The sequence below is a fragment of the Pinus tabuliformis genome, chromosome 5_2 (assembly GCF_031772625.1).
Source record: "Pinus tabuliformis cultivar Carrire ecotype Pingquan chromosome 5_2, CPIR1, whole genome shotgun sequence".
Lineage (NCBI taxonomy): Eukaryota > Viridiplantae > Streptophyta > Pinopsida > Pinales > Pinaceae > Pinus > Pinus tabuliformis.
Window position 1 is genome coordinate 936,958,648 of NC_142306.1, and position 26,432 is coordinate 936,985,079.

General features: G+C 38.7%; 1 protein-coding gene across 1 annotated transcript; it reads right to left on the reverse strand.

Annotated features, from left to right (window-relative positions):
• Nucleotides 1–1,550: 1,550 nt before the first annotated feature.
• On the reverse strand, nt 1,551–2,488 carry LOC149162349 (uncharacterized). Its single transcript, XM_089435164.1, has 3 exons — nt 2,318–2,488; nt 1,938–2,114; nt 1,551–1,772 (listed from the first exon to the last, which is right to left on the reverse strand). Exons 1-3 carry the CDS (start codon nt 2,486–2,488, stop codon nt 1,551–1,553), a joined length of 570 nt encoding a protein of 189 aa, XP_089291290.1.
• Nucleotides 2,489–26,432: the final 23,944 nt, after the last annotated feature.

Genomic DNA, 26,432 nt, shown 5'->3' on the forward strand with positions numbered 1-26,432 from the left:
GTTGTTCAATTGATTGAACATCAATCGTTCAATCAATTGAAAAAACACACAGAAAAGGGCAATCGATGTTGTTCAATTGATTGAACAGTAATCATTCAATCGATTGAACAACAAAACACTAAAAAAGAAATCAGTGTTGTTCAGTGGATTGAACAACAATCGTTTAATCGATTGAACATCAATTATTAAATATAAGAGAAATCCTCACATCTACATGGTGATGCCTAACTAAATTGCAACCAACCATAAGAGAATATATACATTATTTACAGTTGAAGAAAGATACATTTTTATGAAAGTAAAGTCGTCAAGTCATCACCCTGCAGCTAAAATTTTCATAGCGGGATCATCACGTACCTATTGACATAAAGACTCTTTGGTGAGTGGTTTGTGATAAAAACACACCCGATGTCCATTCACCTTGAAATAATGGCCAGACTCTTCAATGGTACTCAGAGTGAGAGTGCCATTGTTATGTACCTCTTGAATTACATAAGGGACAAGCCACCTTGTATGTAACTTGCCCATAAAGTCTTGGAATCTGGAATCATAGAGAAGCGCCTAGTCTCCTTTCTTAAACGTCTTCTTTTAATAAGATTGTCGTGCCACTTTGCCCTTTGTTGCTGAATAATTGCGGTGCGTTGTAGAGCAAGTAGTCGAGCCTCGTCCAATTCATTTATTTGTTGAAGTCATTTAGTTTGGGCCTCTGTCAGATCCAATCCCACTTCCTGGGCTGTTCTGCGAGTCTTTATTTTAAATTCAATAGGAAAGATAGGTTCTTTGCCAAATACAAGTTGGTACGGAGAATGTCTAGTAGTATTTCGCCAAGTTGCGCGATAGGCCCACAAGGCCTCTAACAGTCTAGCAGCCCAGTCCCGCCGATGTGTTGAAACTGTCTTGTTCATAATTGCTTCTATGACCTTATTGGTGCTTTCAACTTGCCCGTTCGCTTGCGGGTGATATGGGGAAGTGAATCTATGTGTGATGTGGTGGTTACTTAGAGTGGCTATAATTTTGTGTCCTACAAATTGCCCTCCTCCATCTGTTATCACTTCCCGAGGTAAACCATACCGCAAAAATAACCCAAAAAGGAAATTAATTACAACTTCTTCTGTAACCCTTGGAAAATCTATTGTTTCTACCCACTTTGTTACATAGTCTGTGGCAACCAATATGTAGGCTTTTTGGTTTGATGGCGAATGAAATGGGCCAACAAAATCCAATGCCCATCGTTCGAAAGGTTCTATTACCAATTGGGGCTGCAGTGACATTTCATCATATTGGCCAGGTCGGTCCATCCTTTGGCAGCTATCACAAGCCTAGACATATTTCTTAGCATCTTTAAAAATAGTGGGCCAATAATAGCCCATATGTAGTACCTTATGTCCCATTCTACGATCTGTGAAGTGTCCTCCGCAGGGCTCATCATGGCAAGCCTTCAGGATGTCGTAAATTTCATCCTCTCGTATTTATCTATGTATACACATATCAGATCATGTCTGAAAAAGGTATCCGCCAATCCAAGTAAATTGGGCATTGCGCTGGACAATCTATTTCCTTTCCCTTGCTGTCAAGTGTCTAGGAAGCTTTCCCACTGCCAGATAGTTTGTTACATCTGCATACCATGGCGTTTTGATTGCTAAAACAAACAAATGTTTGTCTGGAAACTGGTCGTCTACTACCAATGGATCATTTATCTTTGGAACTCGAGAGAGAAAATCAGCGATTGGGTTTTCCTTCCTCTGACAATCTTTGATGGTGATATCAAACTCCTGCAAAAGTAACAACCAATGAGTCAATCGACCATTTGTAATAGGTTTATTAGCTAAATATCTTATGGCATAATGATAAGTATATAGAAAAACTTGATAGCCAGTTATATAATGTCTAAATTTGTTTATGGCATAAATGACAGCTAAAAATTCCTTTTTTGTTACTGTATAATTAAGTTCAGCAGCAATAAGATTTTTACTAATATAATATATAGCATAAGGTTTTCTGTCGTCCTCTTGGCCAAGGACAACGCCTATTGTTGCATTTGATGCGTCCGTGGAAATGTGGAAAGGCAGCTCCCAGTTGGGTCCACGCAATACTCGTGCTGTCGAAACTAATTTCTTCAAATATGTAAAAGTTGTGTCACATTTATCAGGCCATTTAAAGTCAACATTTCTTGTTTAAGCATATAAAGGCGCAACAATTTGTGATTTTTTTTTATAAACCTGCGATAATAACCTGCATATCTAAGGAAGCTACGTACCTCTGTCTGAGTACAGGGTGTAGGTAGTAGGAGAATTGCCTATATCTTTGCTGGATCTACCTGTATCCCAGCTGCAGAGGTGTAGTGTCCTAGGATTACGCCTTCTGTCATCATCATGTGACACTTAACATTGCTTAAACATAGCTTGGTGGCGATGCATCGTTCCAAAAGCTTCTCTAATGTTTGTAGCGATTGATCAAATTCGTCCCCATATGGGGTAAACTCATCCATGTAAACTTCAAGTCCTTCATTTATCATATAACCAAAGATGCTGAGTATGGCTCTTTGACACATAGCTGAGGCATTGCATAAGCCAAACAGTAACACTCTGCAAGCAAATGTACCCTAAGGGCAGGTAAAGGTGGTTTTATCTTGGTCTTCAAGGGCGATTTGGATCTGATTGCAGCCGCTGAAGTCGTCTAGAAAAGAAAATAATTGTTTTCCTGCCAAAGTATCCAAGACTTGATTAATAAATGGAAGAGGGAAGTGATATTTCTGTGTAGCCTTGTTCAATTCCTGGTAATCTACACAGATATGCCACTTCCCATTTTTCTTGGGAACAACTACCAGCAGAGAGACCCCCTTGCTATCGACAATGGGATAAATGAAATTCACATCCAACAGCTTCTGTAGCTCTTCTGTTAAGATGTTAATGGTTGCACCCAAGTCAACTAGTGTGTTTGGAAAGTGTTGAAGGCCCCGAAATCGGGTCGACAACAAGGGGGATACCCACCCGGTCCGGAGCTTGGTTGGCGGCTCCTTGCCCGTTTGGAGTAGTGGGTCCAACTGGGGATAACGGAACCAACTTCCCGATGCAAGGGGTGTGTGTGTGTGTAAGTTTTGATTTATGCTGTTTCTAGAGAGCTTTCAAGAACTAATTTTAATCTAACTCATCATCTGGCTATAAGCTGCTAAAATCATAATAAAATAACATATACAACCTACGCTAACCCGGGATATATCTTTTCCATCATGCGATCTAAAAAGATTTCATATAATAAATGGTAATGAAGATTATTCAGCTACTATAAGAATATAAACCATTTAAGATAAACCATTCTGCATAAGAAGTTAAACAGGACAGTTGTGGACTTCATATCACATGATAAATCATTCATATGTCAAACATAAACAGATGATTCCACCGTACAAAAGTGCCAAATGGTAACCATAAATCTATATATTAACATACAAATAACATTAGCTGCATATCACTTCAAGCAAATTAATAGAATTTTGTCAAGAGATAAAAGTACCATTTATGACTAATTTCTATTCACAAACTTCAAGCAATAATGATCTACTTCTACTTACTTCGAATGCCTACTAAGAGTACATAAATGCAACATCAGTAGCAGACATTAAAATGCAAATATAAATAAATCCGATCCTTCCATTCATCAAACCCTCCTCTGAGGTGCAGAAGTGCATGTTCTGAGGACAAGTTTTTGACAAATTTCTGGACCTTTCTCCAATGCAATGAGAAGGGTTGAAATACTACTACCTAATCTTAATAATAGTATGTTTACAAAATTGAGGATACGGTTCTCAAATGACCGCCCTTTTTCTAATTTAGTTAAAAGCAAAAAAATCAACATTCTAAATGAAATTACTTCTTAATTTGGTCTCTGAAGTTGCAGCTGTCAAGCATAGGTTTGAGAAGAGCAGGCTGGCTGATTTCTGTGCTTAGCTGGGTTGCGAAAACAACATCCATAAGAGTTGGTGCTACTTTCTCGGCTGCGTTCATGATGCATCTTACTGTCATGCATTGGCTGTGTGGCTTAACTAAGTAAGTCCAATAACTTTCCCAATTTAGTCTAGCCAATGCCTGGATTGTCTTTTCGTTTGCCTGCGTCCTCTGTCTCCATTCTGCCTCCAGTTGCAACGTGCTCGGTAGGTACCCCGGGGTGGTTTCTGAAATCAAATTAGCCCTATGTAAATTTTCATTTACACAGTCGATAAGGATGCTCGCTTGTGTCGTCGTTGTCTCTGCTGCTTGCTCCTGCAGGTTATGAGTGAAATGGAAAGATTAATCAGAAAGGTGATGGGAGAGTTTTAAATGCAAGAGATAAATCAGATACGCCACCTTACGTGAAGCAAATCCGCATTAAGGCACGCGTCTTTATTCCACTTAATAACTGACAACCAAATTATTACTATCATTAAAAGCGCATAACTCCAAGTCAGGTTATAGTAAGTGGCTTTTCTTTGGGTGGCGCGCCCGAGGGATTCGTATTGAGGTGCTTTAATGATCTGCCATCATACCCTTGCATGTCACGCAATCGCAAACAGTAGTGATCGCAATATCGCAGATCGCCATATCGCAGATCGCAATAACTCAATGCTTGTTGATCTTTGCCTGCCTTATTTCTGCGATATGCGATCGCGCGATCGCAATATCGCAAATCGGCAGGTTTGTAAGCTTTTCTCTATGGGTACTAGCATGTTGCGATGCGATGTTGTTATTAATACTGAAGCGGTGCGCATATTGGTATTTAGAAGGGAAATGAAGGTGTTTCTCATCCTTTTGTAATGCAACCTTAAAGATTTGCTTCCATGAACATTGGTTTAGGCTTAGGTCACTCAAGAAACCTTTTCTAAGTGCATGTTTGTTCCTTAGAATGAAATCTTTGCTTTTCCAAAAATTAACTAGGGGTCCCCATTCATTCTAGCATCGTGGCTGATACTAGATTGAACAAAAAAGGGGGGGGGGTTGTTGCTGGCCACAACAGAAAGGAGCGACCATATATTTGGATTGTAACTATGGGATTCCTAGGATCTTCATACTTTATTGGACTTTCCCCTCCCAAAAGAAAATCAGACAATGTCCCTACAACATGAATAGTGGGTGGAGCTTTTGCTTTCCTCATAAGATTCTTTGCACATAGCTCTTTAATTGTTTTATCATAAATAGGAATGTCTTGGATGGCCTGGAAGAGAGGAATTTTAATGCAAAGTTTTTTCAGTTCCCTTATAAGATCAAAGTCTAGATAAACAACTGGTGTAGGTATTGTTAACCTTTCAGGGAACGGGGGAGAAGTAACTATGAGTTTTTCAGGGTCTTTATGTTCAACTGCATATTCTCCTTGTTTTATTTTTTTGTCAGTCACAGTCGATCGTGTATGTATAGGTGTGGTTTATAACTAAATTGATGGTTGGTCTTTGTCTTCCTTAGGAGTGATAATGCGTCCTGATCTCAGTCTAATTTCATTACATTCTTTTTGTTCAATTTCATAATCTGAGCTTTCGAAGATTTGCACCAGCTAAACTGGTCTATTATTGGGATTTGGATTCGGTTGGATTGGCAATTGGGGACGCAGAAGGGGCTGAGGATTTTGTTGCAATGGATACAGGGCTGATAATGTAGGTTGAGGTTGAGGACCTGTCCCCATAGGCGTATTGGTTATCTGTAAAGGTTGTTGTTGATTCGAAGATCAGTTCAGATTTTGTGAAGTAGAGGCAGGCCACTGGGATGGATATGGACTACCTTGCCAAACAGGAGTAAAAGGAGAATTCAACCAGCCATTACCTGGAAAGGATTGAGTTGGCCAAGGTGTCATAGGAAATGGTTGGCATTTCCAATTCGAGTAAGGTGATTGACCTTGCCATGCTGCCCCGAAATTCTGCTGCTGATTAAATGATGAAGAAGGAAAGAATTGGGCTGTGTCTTGTGACATACTTGTGGGTTTGGACTGCCACTATCGACGTTGGTTCATTAAGTATACTAGTTCTATCTATTCTTCTGCTTCTTTGAAAACTGCTTTTAGGCTTGGAAGTTGTTAGTGTCGGTCTTGAGCCCTCCATCGGTGATCAAAAGCTCTTTGCATGTGCATAGGTAGGTGCCTCATCAGTATCAGTTTTGCATCCCGTTAGGCATGCCATAAAACTGATGGAGGAGCTGCTCCTTGTTCCCTTCTTGGCTTTGCTGGATCAGGTCATATCATTTAATGAGCTTGTGTTACACTTGTTTTATTTTTGTCTTGAAGTCCCAAGTCTTAGGTCTAGGGTTTTGGTCAAAAATCACTGCAAGGTCATGAGTCAGAGGTCTAATAGTCCCCAGCAAGCCGGAAGGAGGTATGTTAATATGTTCCATTGATATTTTTCATCAGGTACAGCTCATTTATACCTTGGATTTAAAAACCCTGTTTTTAAACCCAAGGTCATGTGAAATTTGCAAAAAATAAGGAAAATTTTCAAAATTCTTCAAAATGCCGGCAATAACCCTGGTCTCCTCGCCAGAGTCCATCAGATGGTCAACCTGCAAAAAGAATGGAGTTAAAGCACTCAAAAGATCAAATTCAGGACAAAGTGAACTCAAAACAGCGTTAAAAGTGAATGTCAAAACAAAAACATTAGAAAGTGGGTTTGGTAAGTTAATTTTTTCAAATTGGGCCTATAAAGAGTAAATTTCCCTCTAAACAGCCTCATTATGCATTTGAGAGCTTGCAAAAACGAGTGAGAGGTCAAAAGAGGCGATTTGCAGAAAGTTGGAGTCATTCTCAGGGGCGCGACCACTCAGGCTCAGTGCGCGACCAGTTGGGTGGGGCGCGACCACTCAGCGACCCCTCTGCAGTGTATTTTTCTAAAGGGCGCGACCACTCAGGCAGGGCGCGACCAGTTGGGTGGGGCGCGACCACTCAAGCTGTCTTCTACAGAACCACTCCAAATCGACTAAATCGCCCTCTTGCTTGCTCAACTGATCGAGGTAGGGTCTTCTAGTGCGTTTGAATGATTGAAACATGAAATGATGGGCTTGCATATATATGTTTATCACCAAGAAATGTAAGGAGAAATGGATTTGGGTGATTGCTTGTTCATGTAGGCATTATGCTAGGGTTGATGTTTTTTCAAGGCTTTAAATCCCTATTTATTCCCTCCTTGTTTCCTATTAAATTCACAAATGTCATAATATGTTTATATCTTATCTCATTTGCAATAAAAACTAAATCTCTCATCCCAAAATTCCTAAAACCCTATCCCTCCCCCAAATCCCTTTACAAAACCCTAATGCCCTTTCATGTATTCTACCCAAACCCTAATCCCCTCCACACGGCAAGGAAAATAAATGAACAACAGCAAGGATAAAAAATGTTATGTAAAAAGAGAAAAGAGCAATAATATGGCAAAATGACCAAATAAAAAAAAAGATGTTGCTGTGCATATTCATTGGAAAATAGAAGACACACTGCTGTTGCATATCCATAGCAAAAACAAGAAAAATGCAGCTGTGTATATGTATAAAATGGGCAGATTGCTGTAAATATTATTTGCAAAAGAATATTGTTGTGTCTCCCAAAACCAAACCATGTTTTTCCTTTTCCCTTCTATCCCCTAAATATCCTTGTTTCAATACAACTCTTTTCCCTTTTGAAGTTGTCAATGAAATCCCTTTTCCCCTTTTGAAAAAAATGTAAATAAAGCCCTCCTTCCCCTATGACAAATGTAAAAGAATCCCTTGTTTCACTTAGCATCAAATGTACATGAATCCCTTGAAAAACAGAGTATGCCTTATAATGTACAGTTAAAAGACAAAAATCAAAGAGCAAGTTGTTGATGCTAGTGATCTATGCTGCCCCATACCCCTGTTATACATGCTGTCCCTTACCCCTGTTGAGCATGTATATCATTTCCCTTGGTTATTATCATCCATGTTTCCCTAATAAAAACATTTCTTTGCAAATGATTTCTCGGTGATTAAGATGAGATTGTATGTTTGACAGTTTGTGAATTGTCCCTTAGAAATTCCCTATTTTTATATGTTTCCCTTTCCTTATGAAAAATCCCCTTCCCTAACATTTCCTTCATGATTTTTTCCCCTTGAAAACAGCATACTTCTCAGCATTTTTGCAGGCAAGGGCAACAGTTTACTCTATCTATTTGCTTCACTTTGCTCAAAAGCACCATGTCAACCACTGAAACCTATGAGCAAGGTGATGACCGGTCTTCTTCCACAGAGATCGAGGTACAGCAGAGGCCTCGTAGGGGTGGCAAAGGTGGTCATCATAGGAGAGAGGAACCCACCTCTTTGGCAGAATTGCAGGCCTGTCCTATGGCAGTGAATTGTTTCCGTTATATGTCATGTTTTCAGTTCTGTGAGAGGCTTGCCCAGATTCAGCACCACAGGGAGTTGGCCCGCTTATTTGTTTTGCACCTTCATGATGGGCAGGTCACTCTTGCAGGGGTGAATTTTGTATTATCTCCGGAGGTGATTTCAGAGGCTACCGGGATACCAAATGTGGGTGAGGTGTGGCCCAAGCGCAAAATGTTGGATTATGTTTATTTTTATCCATATGTCAGGCCAACATTCATGAGTCACTTGTCAGGGGTCTTTCCCTTCAGATTTCTCCGGGGGGAGTATGCTCCGATCATGCGGCTTATCATGCATTACTCCACATGCGAGGGAAGATTTTCACAGGTCTTCTCTTGTCACATTCGCCTGTTGATGCACTTTACCCGAGTGAGGATGATGAACATCCCGGTTTTCTTCTTCCATGACATTCAGAGGATGGTGTCTGTGTTTCAGAGGCAGTCCCCAGCTCAACAGCATAGGAGTTTGTGCCATCATGGTCTCATCTAGCTCATTGTTTCCCATCAATTGAGTCAGCAGGGCATTCCATGGGCAGACTTCATTTCTCATGAGTTCTTTACAGTGCCACCACAGCCACACCCAGAGCCAGAGGTCATTTATGAGGAGGGAGGTCCATCTCACCAGCCCGAGATCATTGTTCCGAGACAGGTTGCTTCCTCACCTCAGGTCACCTACCAGAGAGGTCACAGGACCTTGTTTGCAGCAGCTCGACGAGTACTTTCTCCACAGCAAGTGGAAGGGGTCTCGCCATCATCATCTACAGGTCAGCGAGTGTTATCTCCACATCAGGTGGAAGGGGCCTCACATTCTTCATCTGCAGAGGCAGTACGGGAGGGCAAGCAGCCCATGGTTGAGGACGAGAGAGTTGGCGATACACATCATGATTTCATTGACCTTGATGCTCGCTCCCCCACTTCAGATTTGCATGAGATCATCCGACAGAGAGAGGCGGAAAACCGCTTGTTACAGCAGAAGCTCGACATGGCCCAATGGACAATAAACTATCTGGAGCAGCGCAACAAGCAACTTGAGGATGAGAAAGAGTTGGATGAGCTGTGGAGGATTCGAAGTGACCGAGTCATCAACCGTAGGAGGCTCGGTGACTTGCTGCCCAAGGAGAGGGAATCCATGCTTATCCATGTGAATGCACACTTGCAGAGGCTGTTAGAGAAGGAAAACGAGGACAAGAGGTTGCTACGGAACATGAAGAATCACTATTGGGCGAGGATGCATGTTTGCCAGGCGAAAATGAAGATGTTCCGAAGGAAGTTGTCCGAGGCCCGCAGGAGGAAGAAGAAGACCAACCCGCTCCGTATCTTGGTTGAGGCCTCTCTCACTCACCATGATACTCATTAGCCTCCTCCTAGCAGCAAACCCAAGAAATTTTGAGAGTTTTGAGACATTTTTGGCATTTTTGAGAATTTTACAGGTTTTGGCCATTTGAGTGGTCTCACCCCGCGCGCGACCAGTCATGGGGAAAGCTCAGAACGGGGAAAACTCTACATTTTTGGAATTTTCATGCAAAAATACACTTGCCTATGAATGGGTTTCAGATTTTATGAAGATTTGGGCTTCCAAAAGCTCAAAATACATGCAAATTTTGACTTTCTGCCCCTTTTTTGAGTTGCAGAAAGCTGCCTTGGGAGAAATGACTTTTGAGGGGTCAAATCAACTCCAAATTCAGAAATTCCAGTGGGGTTGGAAAGTAGACTCACAGACCTTTTCAATGAGCTATCTTGCACCTGATTTGGACATCGGGAAGGCCCTCAAACAAAGCTCTCAATGCGCACGACCAGTCAAAGTGAGGGGCGCGACGACTCAGGGAAATTTCACTGTTTTGACCAGTTCGGCCAGCAAAACACTGTTTTTACTTTGGTTGACTTTTGAGGCATGTAAATGATGGATTTTTGTGTAATTTTCATAGCACTTGGATACATTTACTCTCTTTTGACACTTCTAGAAGTTTCTTTGATGTAAATGGTAAATATTTAATGCTTGGATAGGTTTCCTAAGTTTTAGAGGCAAGTTGTTTTGACTGCCTATTATCTAGTGCTCAGTTTAGAATTAGTTGAAAAAGCTCCTAGGAAGTTGAGCTCTACCCCTAGAGGTGGGGAAAGGAGTTAGATCATCTATATTATGCCTTCTCTTTCTCATTTTCATGGTTGGACTTTTGAGGGAGAAGCTCCGATTGTATGTTTTACTTGTATCTCTGCAATTTGAGGAAAAGGAAGACCAGGGTTTTGCAGACATCATTGGGATTCTTGTGGACTCTTGTGTTGATGGTGTGTTCTCTTATTGTAATTTTAAGTGTGTTTATGTGTTCCATCTCTTTCTTTACTGCAGCTTATTAAACAAATGAAGTGATAAAGTTTGAATTCATGCTTGCCATGCTCAGCTTTCAAATTTGTTTAATGTTTATGTTTTCCACTGTCTAGAGAGGATTCAAAGTCATTGTTTGCCCTCTTTAGCCTTCTTATAATTCTTCCTTGATCATCCATCTCAGCTAAAGGCATCAGCACAAACTCCTACCTTGCCCCAAATACCCACCTGCAGAAACTGTGTCAAATCCCCGCACCCTTAAATTGCAGATCCTCAATTTGCCACGAAAAAAAAAAAAAAACCCCAAAAACCCCCAAATCAACCTTTTAATCGGTTTACTAGCCTAATATCAGTGTCACTATATTGGTCATCTCTGTCCATTGAATATTTTACTGAGATTGACCGGAGAGAGCCTTCTCATACCCCGTAGGGCTAACTACGAGGTGAAATGGTTTGATGTTGCCTTGAAGGTTTACCTTCCTCAGCCTAGGGTGAAATCTCGAGCGCTAACAGAAGTGATGGACATTTCTTAGTGACATGGTCATTGGTGCAGATAGCGCATGTCTGGACCATGTCCAATGGACACTCCTGCTGGTTGTGCTTCTTCTAGTAGCGTGGGAAAAAAACGACCAAGTTCTCTTCTACTAAGGCTTGGTTTTGTTTAATAGGACGTCCAACTATGTTGTAAGGGTTCCTAGGATTTCCATCTTGAAGTCTTCCAAGAGGTTATCGATTTCCATTCTTGTTATGCCTCCACTGTGCGGTTTGCTTCCTCTTGTCATAGGATCTCGTCTTCTTGTCCCGGTGTGTGTGCTACCTCTCGAACACCTGAAACACAAGCGAAGGATTTCATCATAATCCTCTTGAGAAATATCTCCCTTCCCCATCAAATTGAGAGTTTCTATCCATTCTTCTTTCATTCCCTTAATTAAGATGGCTCTCCAGACTTCTTTTGGTAATGTGGAGTGAGGGGATCTCTGCAAATTATAGTCAAACCATTTGACATATTCTCCTAGAGATTCATTATCCTTTGCATCCATCTTAAATATTTCATCTTTTAATTCCCTAGTCCAGCAAAAGTCCTGGTATCTTGTGAGGAAAGAAGTTTTCATGTCATCCCAAGAGTTAATAGTACATCCGCCTAAATCCATGAACCACCTCAAAGCTGATCCTTTTAGAGTAGAAGGGAACATATTTAATTTTTGAGGATCGGTGGTATAGTCATTCCCTCTGCAGAGGATATCAAACTCGAATAAGAAGGCATCTAGATCCTCTATGATCATCCCATGAAAGGTTGGGAGTGTTTTGCAATGGAATAACTTTCGTTGGGGCATTGGCTACTGGGTCAACTATGGGGTATTCCAATGTCGAGGTATGACCTTGAGGTACTTGGTTTTCCATTTGGTCGAAAATGTGTCAATATCCTTTGGGGATTTCAAGGGATGTTATTCGAGTAAGTGGAGGACTCCCAATCCAAGTTGGTTTTGCAGCACTGCCCAGATTTGGGATCACAGGAGATCCTAATTTGAACAATTGTGGCTCTACCTTAGTATTTCCACTGGTTTCTCCCTCTCCTTCTCTTAAGTTGCATGATTTTCCCTCTTGTAAAGTATCATAATGTAAATTTGTTGTAACCTGAAAGCTCTATTCAGATCCTCTAATTTGGCTCTGAATCTCAGCGTAAGCTGCAGATGGTGAGCGTACTGCTTAAGGGATTACAATAGGGATTTTTCTAGATACAGTCTGGAATCCTACTTATGCCTGAGACTCTGCTTTTCTTACGATTCCTTTTATAAAATTTGATCTCCCAAGGTTCACTGATCCCTTGGGTTTTATAGATTTAGGTGGGGGGTTCTGATCTTTTTATATCTTTTTATTCTTACCTTCCATTTTTAAAACCCAATTCTTTTACAACAAAATAAAAAGAAATCACTTTGAAACATTCTCCCCAACAACGACGCCAAAATGTTGGTGCACTAAGATGTCTAATTAAAAGCAATCTTAATACCTACATTAATCATCAACCTAGGGTAATTCTATTTATTTCAAGAGTGCCAACGTTATATATGCAGTGAATTCAGAGGTCAATTCGTAATAAAATGATTTGGAGTCATTACAATCACTAATATCTATTTCTCTAAGTTCAATCCAAGAAATTCTAAATGAAACCCTTAAAACATTCTAAAATATACTTAATCTATTCTACAAGAAACTGAATCAAAATGCAAGTAGAAAGAATCACTCTCAGCAATCTAATTGGTATTGACGCTAATTCATTTAATATGAAGGAAAATACAGGAATTGAATAAGTAAGTAACTAGGTAAACATCTCATGGAAAGCAATCACCTATAACCTTGAAATCTATGATAATGAACAACAATCAAATGTTTAAATCAACATAATCAATTCAGTAGAGATTATCACATAGATGCAACACACAACTAAATCTAGAATCTTGTCTAAACAATAACACAAACCAGAATCGTCAATCCTCACAGCAATCAGAATAGTGCTAACTTTAGAGACTAAAAGTAATGAACAATTATAAAAATACACATAAATGATTATAACACAATTGAAGCAGTACATCTCCCATTGACTGGGCCCAAGTCTCCAGAAGTCCCCGCTGAGAGATATTCAGAATACGATTTTGGATGAAACACAATCTTCTTCATTAAAATTAATAACGGATTTACAACATCACAGTAATGAAAGTATCTATGTCCAAAAAGAATAGTTACAATCTCAAAACTCCTAACTAGTTGTTCAATTCGCCTCGTGGATTTATATAACTTTTGGAAAAATAAATGGATAGAAACGAATCCTCATGATCAGGGGATCCTGAGGATTTCGCAACCCTCGATTTGATTTCATCATAGAATAGCATTGGTCCTCCTAGTCTTCTAATGTCCCTCCTACTCAAGATGGTATCCTTTTCCTTCCATGGCTGCTGTTGTTTTGTCGTTTGAACATCAGTCGTCCAATCCGCGTCCCTGCATATAAGATAGTGAAAGTTAGTTTTTTCGTGCCAGATTTATCCAATTTGTTAATAATCGGTTTTACCCAGCTTCTTATATTGTTTCTTCTATATTTATTCCTAAAATGAAGATAAACACATGAAGGCAAATGCTTAATTAAGCTATTACGAGGAGAAAACATGCCTTTTCCTCGACCCAACAATGGACTTGATCAATAGTGTGTTAGTGTGATAGGATTAAGATCATTGCAAACATGTCATATATTATGTTGTCAATGAAGAATTGTCAAGTCCAACATTAAAATACAGTCACCATGAGAAGTTGGCACTACCCATGGTTCAATTTTTTTTAACTATAATAAGTAAAGATTTTATTTATGCCCTAGATCGCAGCAAAAACTGGGATAGTCAAAAGTTTCTAAGACCATATTCTATGACGACATAAACAATTATGGGAGATTCAACCTCCATATTACCAAAACCAGAAACTACATCATTTCTATTGACCTATTTACAGCTATAGGTCTATTGAAGCCCCGAAATTCTATTGCAACAACATGGGGGATAACCACCCGATCTGGACCTTGGAAGCAACTACTTTTCCATTTGGTATGGTGGTTTCGACTAGGAATAATGGGACCAATTTCCCAACAAAAAATGATATGATGATGATGCTGGTTTGATATAAGGTATAATGGGGAATGACTTAATTCAAAATGATATAATTTAAACAATAAACACATGCAACTATCTATTCTAACATTTATCTTAATATATACCAGGTAATAACTTAAATCAATGCATCTACAAAGATATATTAGAGCAATAGCTAATAAAGATCATTTAATTGCCATCAGAGATGAATTCGTTAATGATAATTATTTTGACTAAATAGTTAGGCAAAATAATTGTGGAAACTATATCGCACATATCAATTTCTCATGTACTCAATAAGGAATCACAACTAAAACATTTTACAAAAGTGTAATAATATTAAACTGTAGCTCAGATTTCATACATAACACAATATAAGAAAGATTACTGCCAATTCATAAACAACACATAGCCATAAAGATAGAAGTACCAGATATGAGAGGTTCTACTCATGAAGTCAGCGATATTGATCTGCTTCCTTTCAACTAAGTATACTCTAAGAGTACAAAAGTGCAAATTCAGTAGAGTATGCTTCAATCTCTAAGAAAAAAAAGATCTTGTTCCAATTATCTTATCAAGACAGTCACAAAAGTACAGAAGTGCAAGCCTTTGCAAAGCGTCTTTGATAAAATTTTAGATCTCTCTCTAAATGCATGAGAAAGGTTTAAATAATACAACATATGTATCAAAAATGGATTATTACATAAAAAGTTGAGGAGGTTCAAACAACCTTCTTCAGAATAAGTAAAATAAAAACTAAAATAGAAAATTAAATAATGACAAGTTTTTCAAATTGAATGGTTCCAATCAGCCATTCGGTCCTTCAATTCACAAATATCTATCATTGGCTTCACCTGGGGTGTCTAGCCAATTATAGATCTTAATTGTCCCGTGAATACAACTTCAGAGAGAGGTGGCAACATCTTTTGAGTGGAATTTGTTAGACAACGCAAATTCATCCATTGATTGTGTGGTTTCACCAGAAACTGCCAGTAGGTTTCCCAGTCAAGCTTGGACAGTTGTTTGATTGCCTCAACTTGCATTTTGGTGGTCTCTTTCCACTGTTTCTCTAACTGTTTGATGTCTGGGAGAGCTTCCAGACTGCATTCCTTGATGATATTGGTAGTATGAAGGTTTTTGTTCTCAACCTCAATTATATTGTTTGTTGTACAAGTTGTTCTTGCTGCTACCCTTTCTTCTTGCTTCAATTGTATGTCCCAATCTGTGAATAAAATATCCTTGTGGGACTCCTCAACCTTTGGCAGATCAGTTTTTATACCTTCTTCAGATTCCTACCAAGAAATAAACTATGAAATCCTCTTATAGATATCTTCATATTCTAATCTTTGATCAACCACTTGTATGGTTAATGCATCACTTGTTTCACAATAGGGATTGATCATTGAGATTTTTTGGCAGAATATTTCATGTTGCTGTGACACCATAGAGTTTAGTTAGAGTGCCTCTTTAATGAATTCTTCTGTTTGAGAGTGGTATTTGAGTTTATTCATTACAATCTACATTTAATGAATCTCTGAGTCCTTCTCTGTGATGTCCGTTTGATGCTATAATCTCCTCAAAATCTTTTTGAAGTTGTGCCATTTGCATCTGTGCTTGCCTATTGGTGCTCTATCTTTCTTGTTCTAGTTGTTGTTCCAACAATTGAACTCTTTCTTCTTTTTGTTTAAGAAAAATTCAAACTTTTGATGCCTTATAAATTGTTGCAGTTGCGTAGGCGCCTGCAAATTGTGATTTCTTTGTAAGATTTTCTGATGGATTGATGGGGGTGTCTTTCCATACTACCTCCATCGATTCATTTTCTAGAGTTGTTGTTGCTAATGCATAAAGTTTCCTTGTCTTCCTTTGCCTCTTGACTACAACCTTATGTGTTGGGCTGTAGAATATATCTAGTGGGGTATCTCCTCAATCGTTAAAACAATTTCTGAATTTGGGTAGGCCTGGATGATTTCAATATCTTGAGTAGTTGTAACTCCGTATTGTTTTTTCTGGGTTTATAACCTGTTGAGTCTATTTAGGAGTCTGAAATCTAGATGTTCCTTCAAGGCTGGTCTCTATTTGCTGCTCTTGGAGCTTTTTATTAAATTGCTCCCATTCTTTATCTAGATCAATGCATTTGGTCTTTTCTATTTGAACCTGTGTGGAGCCAGTTTCCATGTGTTCCTCAGCTGAGGCCTTTTTAGTCGTTTCTTTAGCACTTTCCTCTGTGTCCTTCTTAGGGTCTTTCTCGGGCATTTCTTCATTATTATAAGATTGGTGTTCAGAGTCTTCTAAACCTTGAACTCACTTCTCTTGAGATTCCTCATCAAAATTATGCTCGGAAGTTTTCTCGAGGCTTACGCTAGGAGTGGATTCTCTCTTATTTCTTCAATCTACAATAGGTCCAAAGGTACCTTTGTCAGTCTTTTATTCCTGTATATGTGGAAACGGTTGAGGTCCGCTGGGCTCAGTTTTATTGATGTTAATTGTAAGACATTGGAAAATGTCTCAGATGCCTTAAAGAGATCATCAAACTCATCGCCCTCATGAATAAATTGTCTGGTTTTTGACCATATTAGTGAAGTTTCAGGTGACCTTGTTAGGGTCATACTGTTTGCCTGGGACAGTAGCCATATTTAGGGATGTGATGTTATGTATCTCTTTTTCCGTGTGCCCAAAATTATGTAATGCAAAAGCACCACATTGCACCGAGAAGGTTGACTATATGGATTTCTTCATTTCTTTGAGGGTTTTGGTAATACCATCCCCCACTATTTGATAGACAATCTCTCTTGCCAATAATTTATCAAGAACATAAAATGGAAGAACATGTAGAGCTATAATACTCCCAAAAACTCTTATATAAGTAAATAATTCCTCGCCAAACCATCTTGCCACCGACAAGATGTTTGTTTTAGCTTCCTCTGATAGTTTGGTGCTTTCTTATCAAAAATGGTTTGGTAAATTTGCAAAAAAACAACATGACAAATTTTATAAAAGTGGGAGTTAAACTGTGATTCCCACAAAACCTTGTGATAAATATGGATGGGAGTAGGGTCCTCTAGAGTCCATTTCGAACCCATGTTTGGAAAATGTGAACAAAAACATATAGCATTCATAACATATGCACTCATGTAAAAAGGAGGGATAACCCGAGAGAAGATAATTCTATTATGTCTATATTCTCTAATGTCCATAGACAAATTTTCGGCAAGTCTTTGAACGGGTATTTATCTTTCTTAAATCTACAATGGATGCTTCTAGAAATTCATCTGATGAATCTTCTGAGTCTATGGGAATATTTGGAACAAAGCATTTTAAATCTATAAAGACTGAAGAGGAACTAAGATCTAGTTTAGAAGGTTTATGTCGATCTGAATCTGCTTCTGGTAATTCTGCAATAATTGAGCAAGAAGAAACAGACCCAACTGTAAACTGGAAACTTCCACCAGTCTCTCCTCAAGATGTTTATCGAGGACTTTCCTCTTTTAATTTCCGTGCCCTCAGCCAGATAAAAATCAAAGAAAAATCCATTAAAGTTGATTTAACATTGAATGCTATGTTGACCATCTCTCTCCTAGAGGCCAAACATATCAAAGCAACCCTCAAAGCTGGTTATCAATACGCCGATCTGGGGATGGTTAGAATAGGACTGAATGCGTTGCATAGAAAAGGCCAAAAAGCCTATGTATTCTCAGCCCTATTTGATAATCGATGGACTACATTTACACAAGCCATGATAGGTGGCATTGAGACAAGCCTTGCTGAAGGCCCTGTACAATATGATGTTTTTCCAGACTTTTCTATTGCATTAGATGACCCAAATGTCCTGCAATGCCTAACATTAGGTATTCAGAATGCAGGATATGAAAACTTCAAAACAAAATCAAAAAATTTGGCCATCTTTTATATTACTTGTGTCCGATTTTATAATACCACAATTCCTACTGTATTACACACCCCTGACAAAGGTGAAGGCCGAGTCACTCTCATCCAGTATGACTCATCCTGTAATCCTGTAGCACTAGTCTATGTTTCCCGCAACGATTTGTGTCCTCCTGACGACTGGGTAACCAATTGGGGAAAACCCATAAAAAAACCTGTTGCTGCAGCACAGTCAATCATTACTGAGATTGACGGTAAAGTTACCACAAGATTTCCCAGAGTCAATACAGTTTAGCATGGTGGACCCTCTGTTTCTATCTCTGTAGTTCCAACCACAATTAGCCAATTACATCCTGCTCAAACCTCTGCACCTCCGCAATTTGTAACTGACCAAGCAGTATATGATTCCATTAGAAGATTATTTTCACAGCCAAACCCATCTCAGCCATTCAGCTCAGTCCGTGATCATCCACACTGCTCAAAAACATTTTTCCAATTCTCCTCAGAGCCGCCTACACCACATGGTGAGTCATCAGACCGTCACAGGATCAATATGATCAGATTCACTCCTCCGTCTGATTCCTCCGAGGAAAACTACAAAAAAGTGGTATTCTTTAACCCACAAGAAGAATTACTTGTACATACAGTTTCTAGTTCTTCCACTTATGGTTTGGGCTATGTTGATTCTTCACCTATTCCTAAATACAAAAGAAATCCTATTGATAAGATTCCAAAGCATGTAGAAATCTCTTCTGATTCAGAGATAGTTGCCTTTTTAAAGATTTTTAAAGGTATCAGTCCATATGATTCAGAAGATCAATGGAAAAAGAAAATGTTCAATTGGGATATGTTTACACATGAAAAAGAACATTTTTACTTCGAAGAAGTAATGCTTCTTCCAAGAGATGATCGCCCTGCCTTCAACAGACATAATGTTGAGAAATGGAAAGAATGGATGAAGGCAGAAAATCAGTGGATATCATTCTATGAATGGTATTACCCTTCTGCAAATATAATAGAACAATCCATGATGAAACAATTAAAAAACCAAGCAAAGCAAAAGAGAATCAAGGATCCAGAGAAATTTGTCGAAGAAAAGCTGAAAGAAAATCATGTAGTGATTCCTCCTCCTTTGAAAGCCCATGTTTTTCAGCCGAAGATTCAGAGCATGTTAAACAAGCCAAATATTCCCAGATCTCTGATTACTGTTCAAATTGAAGGAGAAAAATTACTAAGAAAGATTTGTTCTCAGCTCCAAGTAAACATGATGTGGGACGGAACTCCAAATAAACACAAGTGGGAACTCCTTGACGGGAGCCTTTTGGAAACAGACACAGAGTTTCCCCCTTGGAAAAATTTTGTGATAAGAAGTCAAGATGGAAAATTGTACAAATTGCTTCCATCTCATGCTGATGATCCTAACCTAGTAGCAAGAGATGCTGTTGCTGCTACTAATTGGACTAATTTAGCTCTGTCTAGTCTTGAGAAATTTATCAGTTCTAAATTTGAGAGTATTGAAACTGCTAATTCTGAAATGAAGACCATGCTTGAAAGTATTCTGAGAAAACAAGATTATAACACAGTTTGTCTGAATAGCAGCGTAACTACTCTAGCAGAAAATGATAAGGCTCTTGCTAAGAATCTTGACAGATTATCTTTACAGACATGACAGATAGGAAAAAAGACCCATGAAGCTAACTCTGCGCATGGAAAAGAAATAGTGAAGATCAGTAATTCCCTAGATATTGTCAAAAAGCAAGTTTGGGAAGTATCTCAAGGGATAAAATCCCTGAAAAAGAAGCCTAGGGTCGAAGCTTATAAATCTGCAACTATATTTTCAGAACCCAAGACTTCTGTTCCATATTCTATTACTCCTTCTGTGGAAAGCCTCATCAGGACACCCAGTTTTATAACCTTTCCACCACCTACTTCCTCTCATCCATATTCTTTGTTTGCAAATCCCAGTTTCTTTAGCCCACATCCTGCCATAAAATAGTCCAAAGAAACTGAAGAATCAAGCAAGCCATAATCCTCTAATTTCATGTTTGAAGATTCATCCACTAAAGACGAAGAAGAAAGTTTTGATACAAGTATTCATAAGATAGAAGCATCACTATTTGACATGAGTCTTCACAAGATAGAAGCAGAACCACAAATTGAAGATCTTGAAATCTGTATCAATAACTTCTCTGTGACAGACCAAGAACAATCTGATGATGATAAAGATCAGGTCAATGCTACATCTTCCAGATCGAGATGGGAGACTACTTGGAGCCCTGCTCCTGATCACAGAGACCTTATGAAATATGAATATCATAAGGATTGGTCTGCAAATTCTACTTACTCATGGAATATTGACAATTGTACTGATGCAGAAATCATGTCTGTTTTACATTCCATGATTGTTTGTTATAGGACTTATCTTGCAGATGACATAGGTCCTACTAATGCTACAAGAAGAATAATTGGAGGATTTGAGGGAACATTAGATTCTTGGCTAAAAGCTGAAATATTGAAAGAACCAAGCCTCCTTGCAGATTGGGAACAAGCTGTTGTCCTAAATGAGGATGGCACCACTCACATGGACCTTGTTACTCATATGCCTGTCAGCAATATGATAGGAAAACTCCTCTATGCCATTACTGTCAATTTCATTGGTTTCCCCCAGATAACCAATGATATTACGACCATTACTCTGCTGGCCATGAAATTGCATAATATGCAGCACTTTGATGAATACTTTAATGAATTACTTCACAGATTGCACACATTGACTCCAGATCTTATTCTTGAGCCAAAATGGAAGGAAATTTTTGTTGCATCCCTTCCCCAATGGGTTTCTTCTGCTATTGTCAATAAATTACCAGGGAAGGTTGGTGATTATAAATTTGGTATAATCAGACAGGCTGTAAAGGCTATCATTGTTGAATTATGTTCACAAATGAAGATTGCTAGAGCAGCTACTAATCCTAAAAAGCCTCATGGATACCAGCAGCTCTGTAAGCAATGGCACCTTGGTAAAGGTGGAAATTCTGAGGGGCATAAGAGAAGAAAGAAAAGACATTTCAAAAAGAATTACCAGATTTCCCAAGAAAAACCAAAAGGAAAACATTACAAAGCAAAACCTTATAAGCATACAAAAATGTTTTCCAAAGACAAAGAAATAATTTGTTACAATTGTAACAAAAAAGGCCACACAGCTCCAAACTGTCCAAACAAAAAGAAGGATTCATCTAAAAAGAAAGTTCAGTATAGAAATAAGAAAGGAAAAATAAATTCTTTTGATCTTCCTAGCAGCTGTGATGAGCTTGTATCTTCTGATTCTGGGTCTGAAAATGATTTTAACTTTGTTGACTCAGAAGAGTCATCTGATGAAGAATTTTGTAATAACCCACACTGTACAGAATGTAAATATTATGACTGTGATGATCCTGATGTTTGTACATGTAATGCAGTCAGAATGATGAAGACTGATTATGATGAGACCAACAAAAATATTTTTGCACAAATGATGGCTGCTACTGATCCACAGATGAAAGATATGTACAGATCTTTGCTAACAGAACATTTGAAGAAAACACCTTCTAATCTGAAGAATTCTCCAAATAAAGGGTATGTACCTCCTGCTACTCTTTTCTTAGTAGAGGCCTTAACCAAACAGTTTAGAAATAAAGATTTTGGAGAAGATATGCCACAGACTTTGCCTGCAGTTCATCAGGCAATTAAGGAATTGAGAAAAACAATCAAGGAGAACAGGAGACTGTGTGTTGAGAAACATAATGAATTAAGTCTAAGGATATTGAATGCACAGGCATCTCCTGCCTCTTCATCACAAGGCCCTGTTTCAGGAAAAACAGAAAACTGGACTTATCATCCAGGACAAGTTCAGCAGCAGTACAACTGGGAAGAAGGAGAAGAAGAGGAAAAGGCAAGAACAGATTTTGGATGCAATAGCATGAATAGAGATGTCATGTATTGTGTCAAAATGAAGGTAAAGATTGGAAACCAGTATGAGTTCTGGAAAGTTCTTATGGATACTGGTTCTAGGTTAAATATTGTAAGTGATACTGTAGTTGGTATGCATCATCGAAGGCCAACAACATGTCCGAGGGTGATTACTGCAAATGGTGATATCCCCACTAAGTATGAAGCAGAAATAGATGTTCTGCTTACAGAAAAGATCGGAGTTCATTTGGTTTGTCCAGTTGTCCCAGGACTAGACTGTGCAATGTACCTTGGGACCCCATTTTTTCAGAATTTTAGCATGCATGGAGCAAAATTTGATACAAAAACCCAGAGGTATGGATATTTTATCAGCCTTGAGAATAAGGAGGTCTTTTTTCCATTTATCAATTCCAATTCTGCAATTAGGATTAAAAGACTGGAGAGAATGGAAAATCTTCTGGCAAAAATGGAAGTAAAAAGAGAAGTATTAAAAACAGAAGAACATTTGGATAATGGAAAATATGCCTCTGAAATAGCAAATCTCACTGCTAAATTCAAAGAGTGTTGTTTGGACGATCCGAATGCTTTCTGGCATATTAAGAAATAGGAAGTAGAGCTTCCTCTAAAAAAAGACTTCAGTGGGAAATTAAGGAGATCCAAAGCAGTGGCAATGAATGAAGAACATATTAAGCTTTGCAGAGAAGAAATAAAGGATCTCTTAAAGAAAGGGCTTATCAGGAAAAGTAAGAGCCCCATAGCATGTTTTGCATTTTATGTTAATAAGCATGCTGAAATTGCCAGAGGAAAGCCAAGGTTGGTTGTGAATTACAAACCCCTGAATAGTATTTTGGATTATGATGCATACCCTTTGCCAAAGCCATCCTCCATACTTGCCCAGATATCAAAGTCTAAAATATTCTCCAAATTTGATCTCAAATCTGGTTTTTGGCAAGTAGGAATCAAAGAGGAAGACAAATGGAAGACAACATTCTTTGTACCTGAAGGACATTATTAATGGAATATTATGCCATTCGGCCTAATTAACGCTCCTTCAGCCTTCCAGAGAATAATGGATGAAACTTTTGAAGGAATGGAGGAATTCCTGAAAAAGTATATTGATGATTTACTCATTCATTCTGATAATATTGCTGACCATGTTAAACATTTGAAAATCTTTCTCCGCAGGGTCAAAGAAATGGGTATAGCATTATCAGAATCCAAGATGAAGTTATTTCGGCCAATAATAGACTTATTGGGTTACAATATACAGTATGGATCCTATACTGTAATCCAAAGGAGTTTGAATTTTGTTGATCACTTCCCTGATGAAATTAAGGATAAGACACAGTTGCAAAGATTTTTGGGAAGTCTGAATTACATTTCTAAGTTTATGAAGCATTGTGCACAAGAAAGGAAATTGTTGAATAAAAGGCTTCAGAAGGATCCAATTCCATGGAATGGTGACTGCACACAGGCAGTCAGAGCAATAAAAGAGAAATTCAGAAATATTCAGCCTCTCTCCCCTATCAGAGAAGAATGGGAGAAAATCATTATGACAGATGCTAGTTATGAAGGTTGGGGAGCAGTCTTGTGCCAAAAGAACCCCAACAACAAAAATGAGATTGAGATAAGTCAATATGCATCTGGATTATGGGCCAAAAATCAATTGAATTGGTCAAGTCTGAAGAAAGAGCTTAGAGCAGTTGTTTGGGAATAGAAAAATTCAGAGATTTTGTCATCTACACCAAATTCACCATCAAAACAGACTGTTAAGCATTAAAATATGCCATTCACAAATGTGATTTTGAAGACGTTGCTATGGTAAGATGGATTATGCAACTCAGTCAATATAACTATGATATTGAATTTGTCAAAGGAGATAAGAACAATTTTGCAGATATGTTGAGCAGAGAACTTTTATCTGAACATTCAATAATGAGTCTGCAATGCAATTTCATGAGAAGACATGAAGATACTGTAGAAATTGAGACTTCATCTGGATGGATTTCATATGATTTGGAAACAAGTCTTCTAGACCATGATGAAGATTGGCGACCGATAAAAGAAGTCAGGTACAGGACAGGCATTGATTTCCTTTGGACAGATCCTCATCAAGATGAATCAAATAATGAAGCTCTTGAAGCCCTGGATTATCTAAGGCAAATTGGGAGCATTGCCTATGTAATTGAGAGAGATCATGAAGATGATAACAGGATCACTAGTTGTCACATAACATTCAGAAGGTTTGACAATCATCTTCACAGGGAAAATTATGATTTGGATCGGCAGCAAGAGGCTTTCTACACAGCAATGAATCTGCAAAATTTTTCTACTAATATGTTTTATTCCTTACAATTTTCTTTCTTGTTTGAAGATACTCCAATAGAAGACATGGAAGAAGATGACCTTGTTCCAGGATGGTTCATGGATTGGTGGGAGAAATATGGCTTATCCCCACTTATCATGAAACCATACTCCATGGGCTTGTTAAAAATACCGAATTTCAGTCCTAACAGCACGATGATGACATTGGTTTTGGATAAAAAAATAGGAGATGTGGTAAATATTAACAATACAGATTTTCTGAATGGTGTCAGAAGATGTGGCCATGTGAGGTGGTTCGTAATGAATCACTACAAGTGCAGGAAAATAATTCCGAGTACCAGCTACGAAGAATTCCATCAACAAGCTGATCCAGAATTAAACCCATTCATGAACCTTAATGAATTAGATTTACCAGATCCTCATGATAATTCAACTTAGGAAACTGAAAAAGAAGTGTGGGTACAATATTATTCCAATTACTTAATTGAAAGATGGAATTACCAGTACTACACTTACCCACAAATTGATTATTACACCTTTGGTTGACGTCTTTCCAGCCGACTATGGTGCTGGACGAGCTTTCGTGGATTCCTCGTCCTGGAATCTCCACTTTGTACGTCTTGAGATTTGCATATCTCGTCTTTTTAGTCATTTCAGTATTTCGAGGGTTCTCTTTTATGAATATCCTCTGTGTAAATTACTATGTGTATGAAGATTCGGTCCCCACATGCCTCAGGCTCTCTGAAAAAGAGTAGGGATGAGATAACATAGGACAATATTGTCCTATGCCCGAATCTTGCCTTCGGCGATTTGCCCAGGTCTGTCCAGCACTTTACTTATGAGTCATAACATAGGACGATATTGCCCTATGCCCGAATCTTGCTTTTGGCGATTTGTCCAGGTTTGTCCAACACTTTATTTCTGAGTCATCAGTATGGACACAGTCCATTCACGGATGTTTGTTCCCTTCCAGCTTTATAAATAAGAGATAGCTGCGAAGTAAGATTCATTCGGGTTTGGAGAGGGTCTTGAGTCTTGAGTTTTGGGTCGAGTGATTTTTCCTGCTCTGCATCTGCGGACCATAATGTCTGATCTGCTTGCATCACGAAATATTCACTCAGGTCTTAATAGTTTTGGTTTGGAAGCCTACGCATCAGTGTGCTCGGCACTGGTGAGAACCTAAAGTGGCTGAACCAATAGGAAAAGTCTGTATATTTGAGAGTCTGTAAAATTTCTGAGGCAGAGTCTGTTTATTGCCAGGCAGCCTCCGGTAATACTTGTTCCTTGGGGACGGTAGAAAGTCTGGTAAATGCAATGACAGTCAATCTCTGTAAAAGAAACATCTTTATGTAAAATCTGCTTCCATATAATAAAATTTCCACCAGTTCATATTTCCGCAAGCATGTTGTGTCATTTATATCTGTGAGAGAGGTCCTGTAGACAGGACCTCTCTCACAGATATAAATGACACAACATGCTTGCGGAAATATGAACTGGTGGAAATTTTATTATATGGAAGCAGATTTTACATAAAGATGTTTCTTTTACAGAGATTGACTGTCATTGCATTGCTACAGGACCTCTCTCATAGATATAAATGACACAGCATGCCTGCGGAAATATGAACTGGTGGAAATTTTATTATATGGATGCAGATTTTACATAAAGATGTTTCTTTTACAGAGATTGATTGTCATTGCATTTACCAGACTTTCTACCGTCCGTAAGGAACAAGTATTACCGGAGGCTGCCTGGCAATAAACAGACTCTGCCTCAGAAATTTTACAGACTTTCAAATATACAGACTTTTCATATTGGTTCAGCCACTTTAGGTTCTCACCAGTGCCGAGCACACTGATGCGCAGGCTTCCAAACCAAAACTATAAGACCTGAGTGAATATTTCGTGATGCAAGCAGATCAGACACTATGGTCCGCAGATGCAGAGCAGGAAAAATCACTTGACCCAAAACTCAAGGCTCAAGA

What these genes read in the sequence shown, in the direction of transcription:
- LOC149162349 (XM_089435164.1), bottom strand. Translation starts at nt 2,488, where the DNA reads ATGGATGAGTTTACCCCATATGGGGACGAATTTGATCAATCGCTACAA. An exon ending in CCTCTGCAGCTGGGATACAG is followed by an intron (nt 2,115 to 2,317) that starts GTAGATCCAGCA and finishes ACATATTTGAAG; the next exon opens with AAATTAGTTTCGACAGCACG. An exon ending in CTGCTGAACTTAATTATACA is followed by an intron (nt 1,773 to 1,937) that starts GTAACAAAAAAG and finishes TTACTTTTGCAG; the next exon opens with GAGTTTGATATCACCATCAA.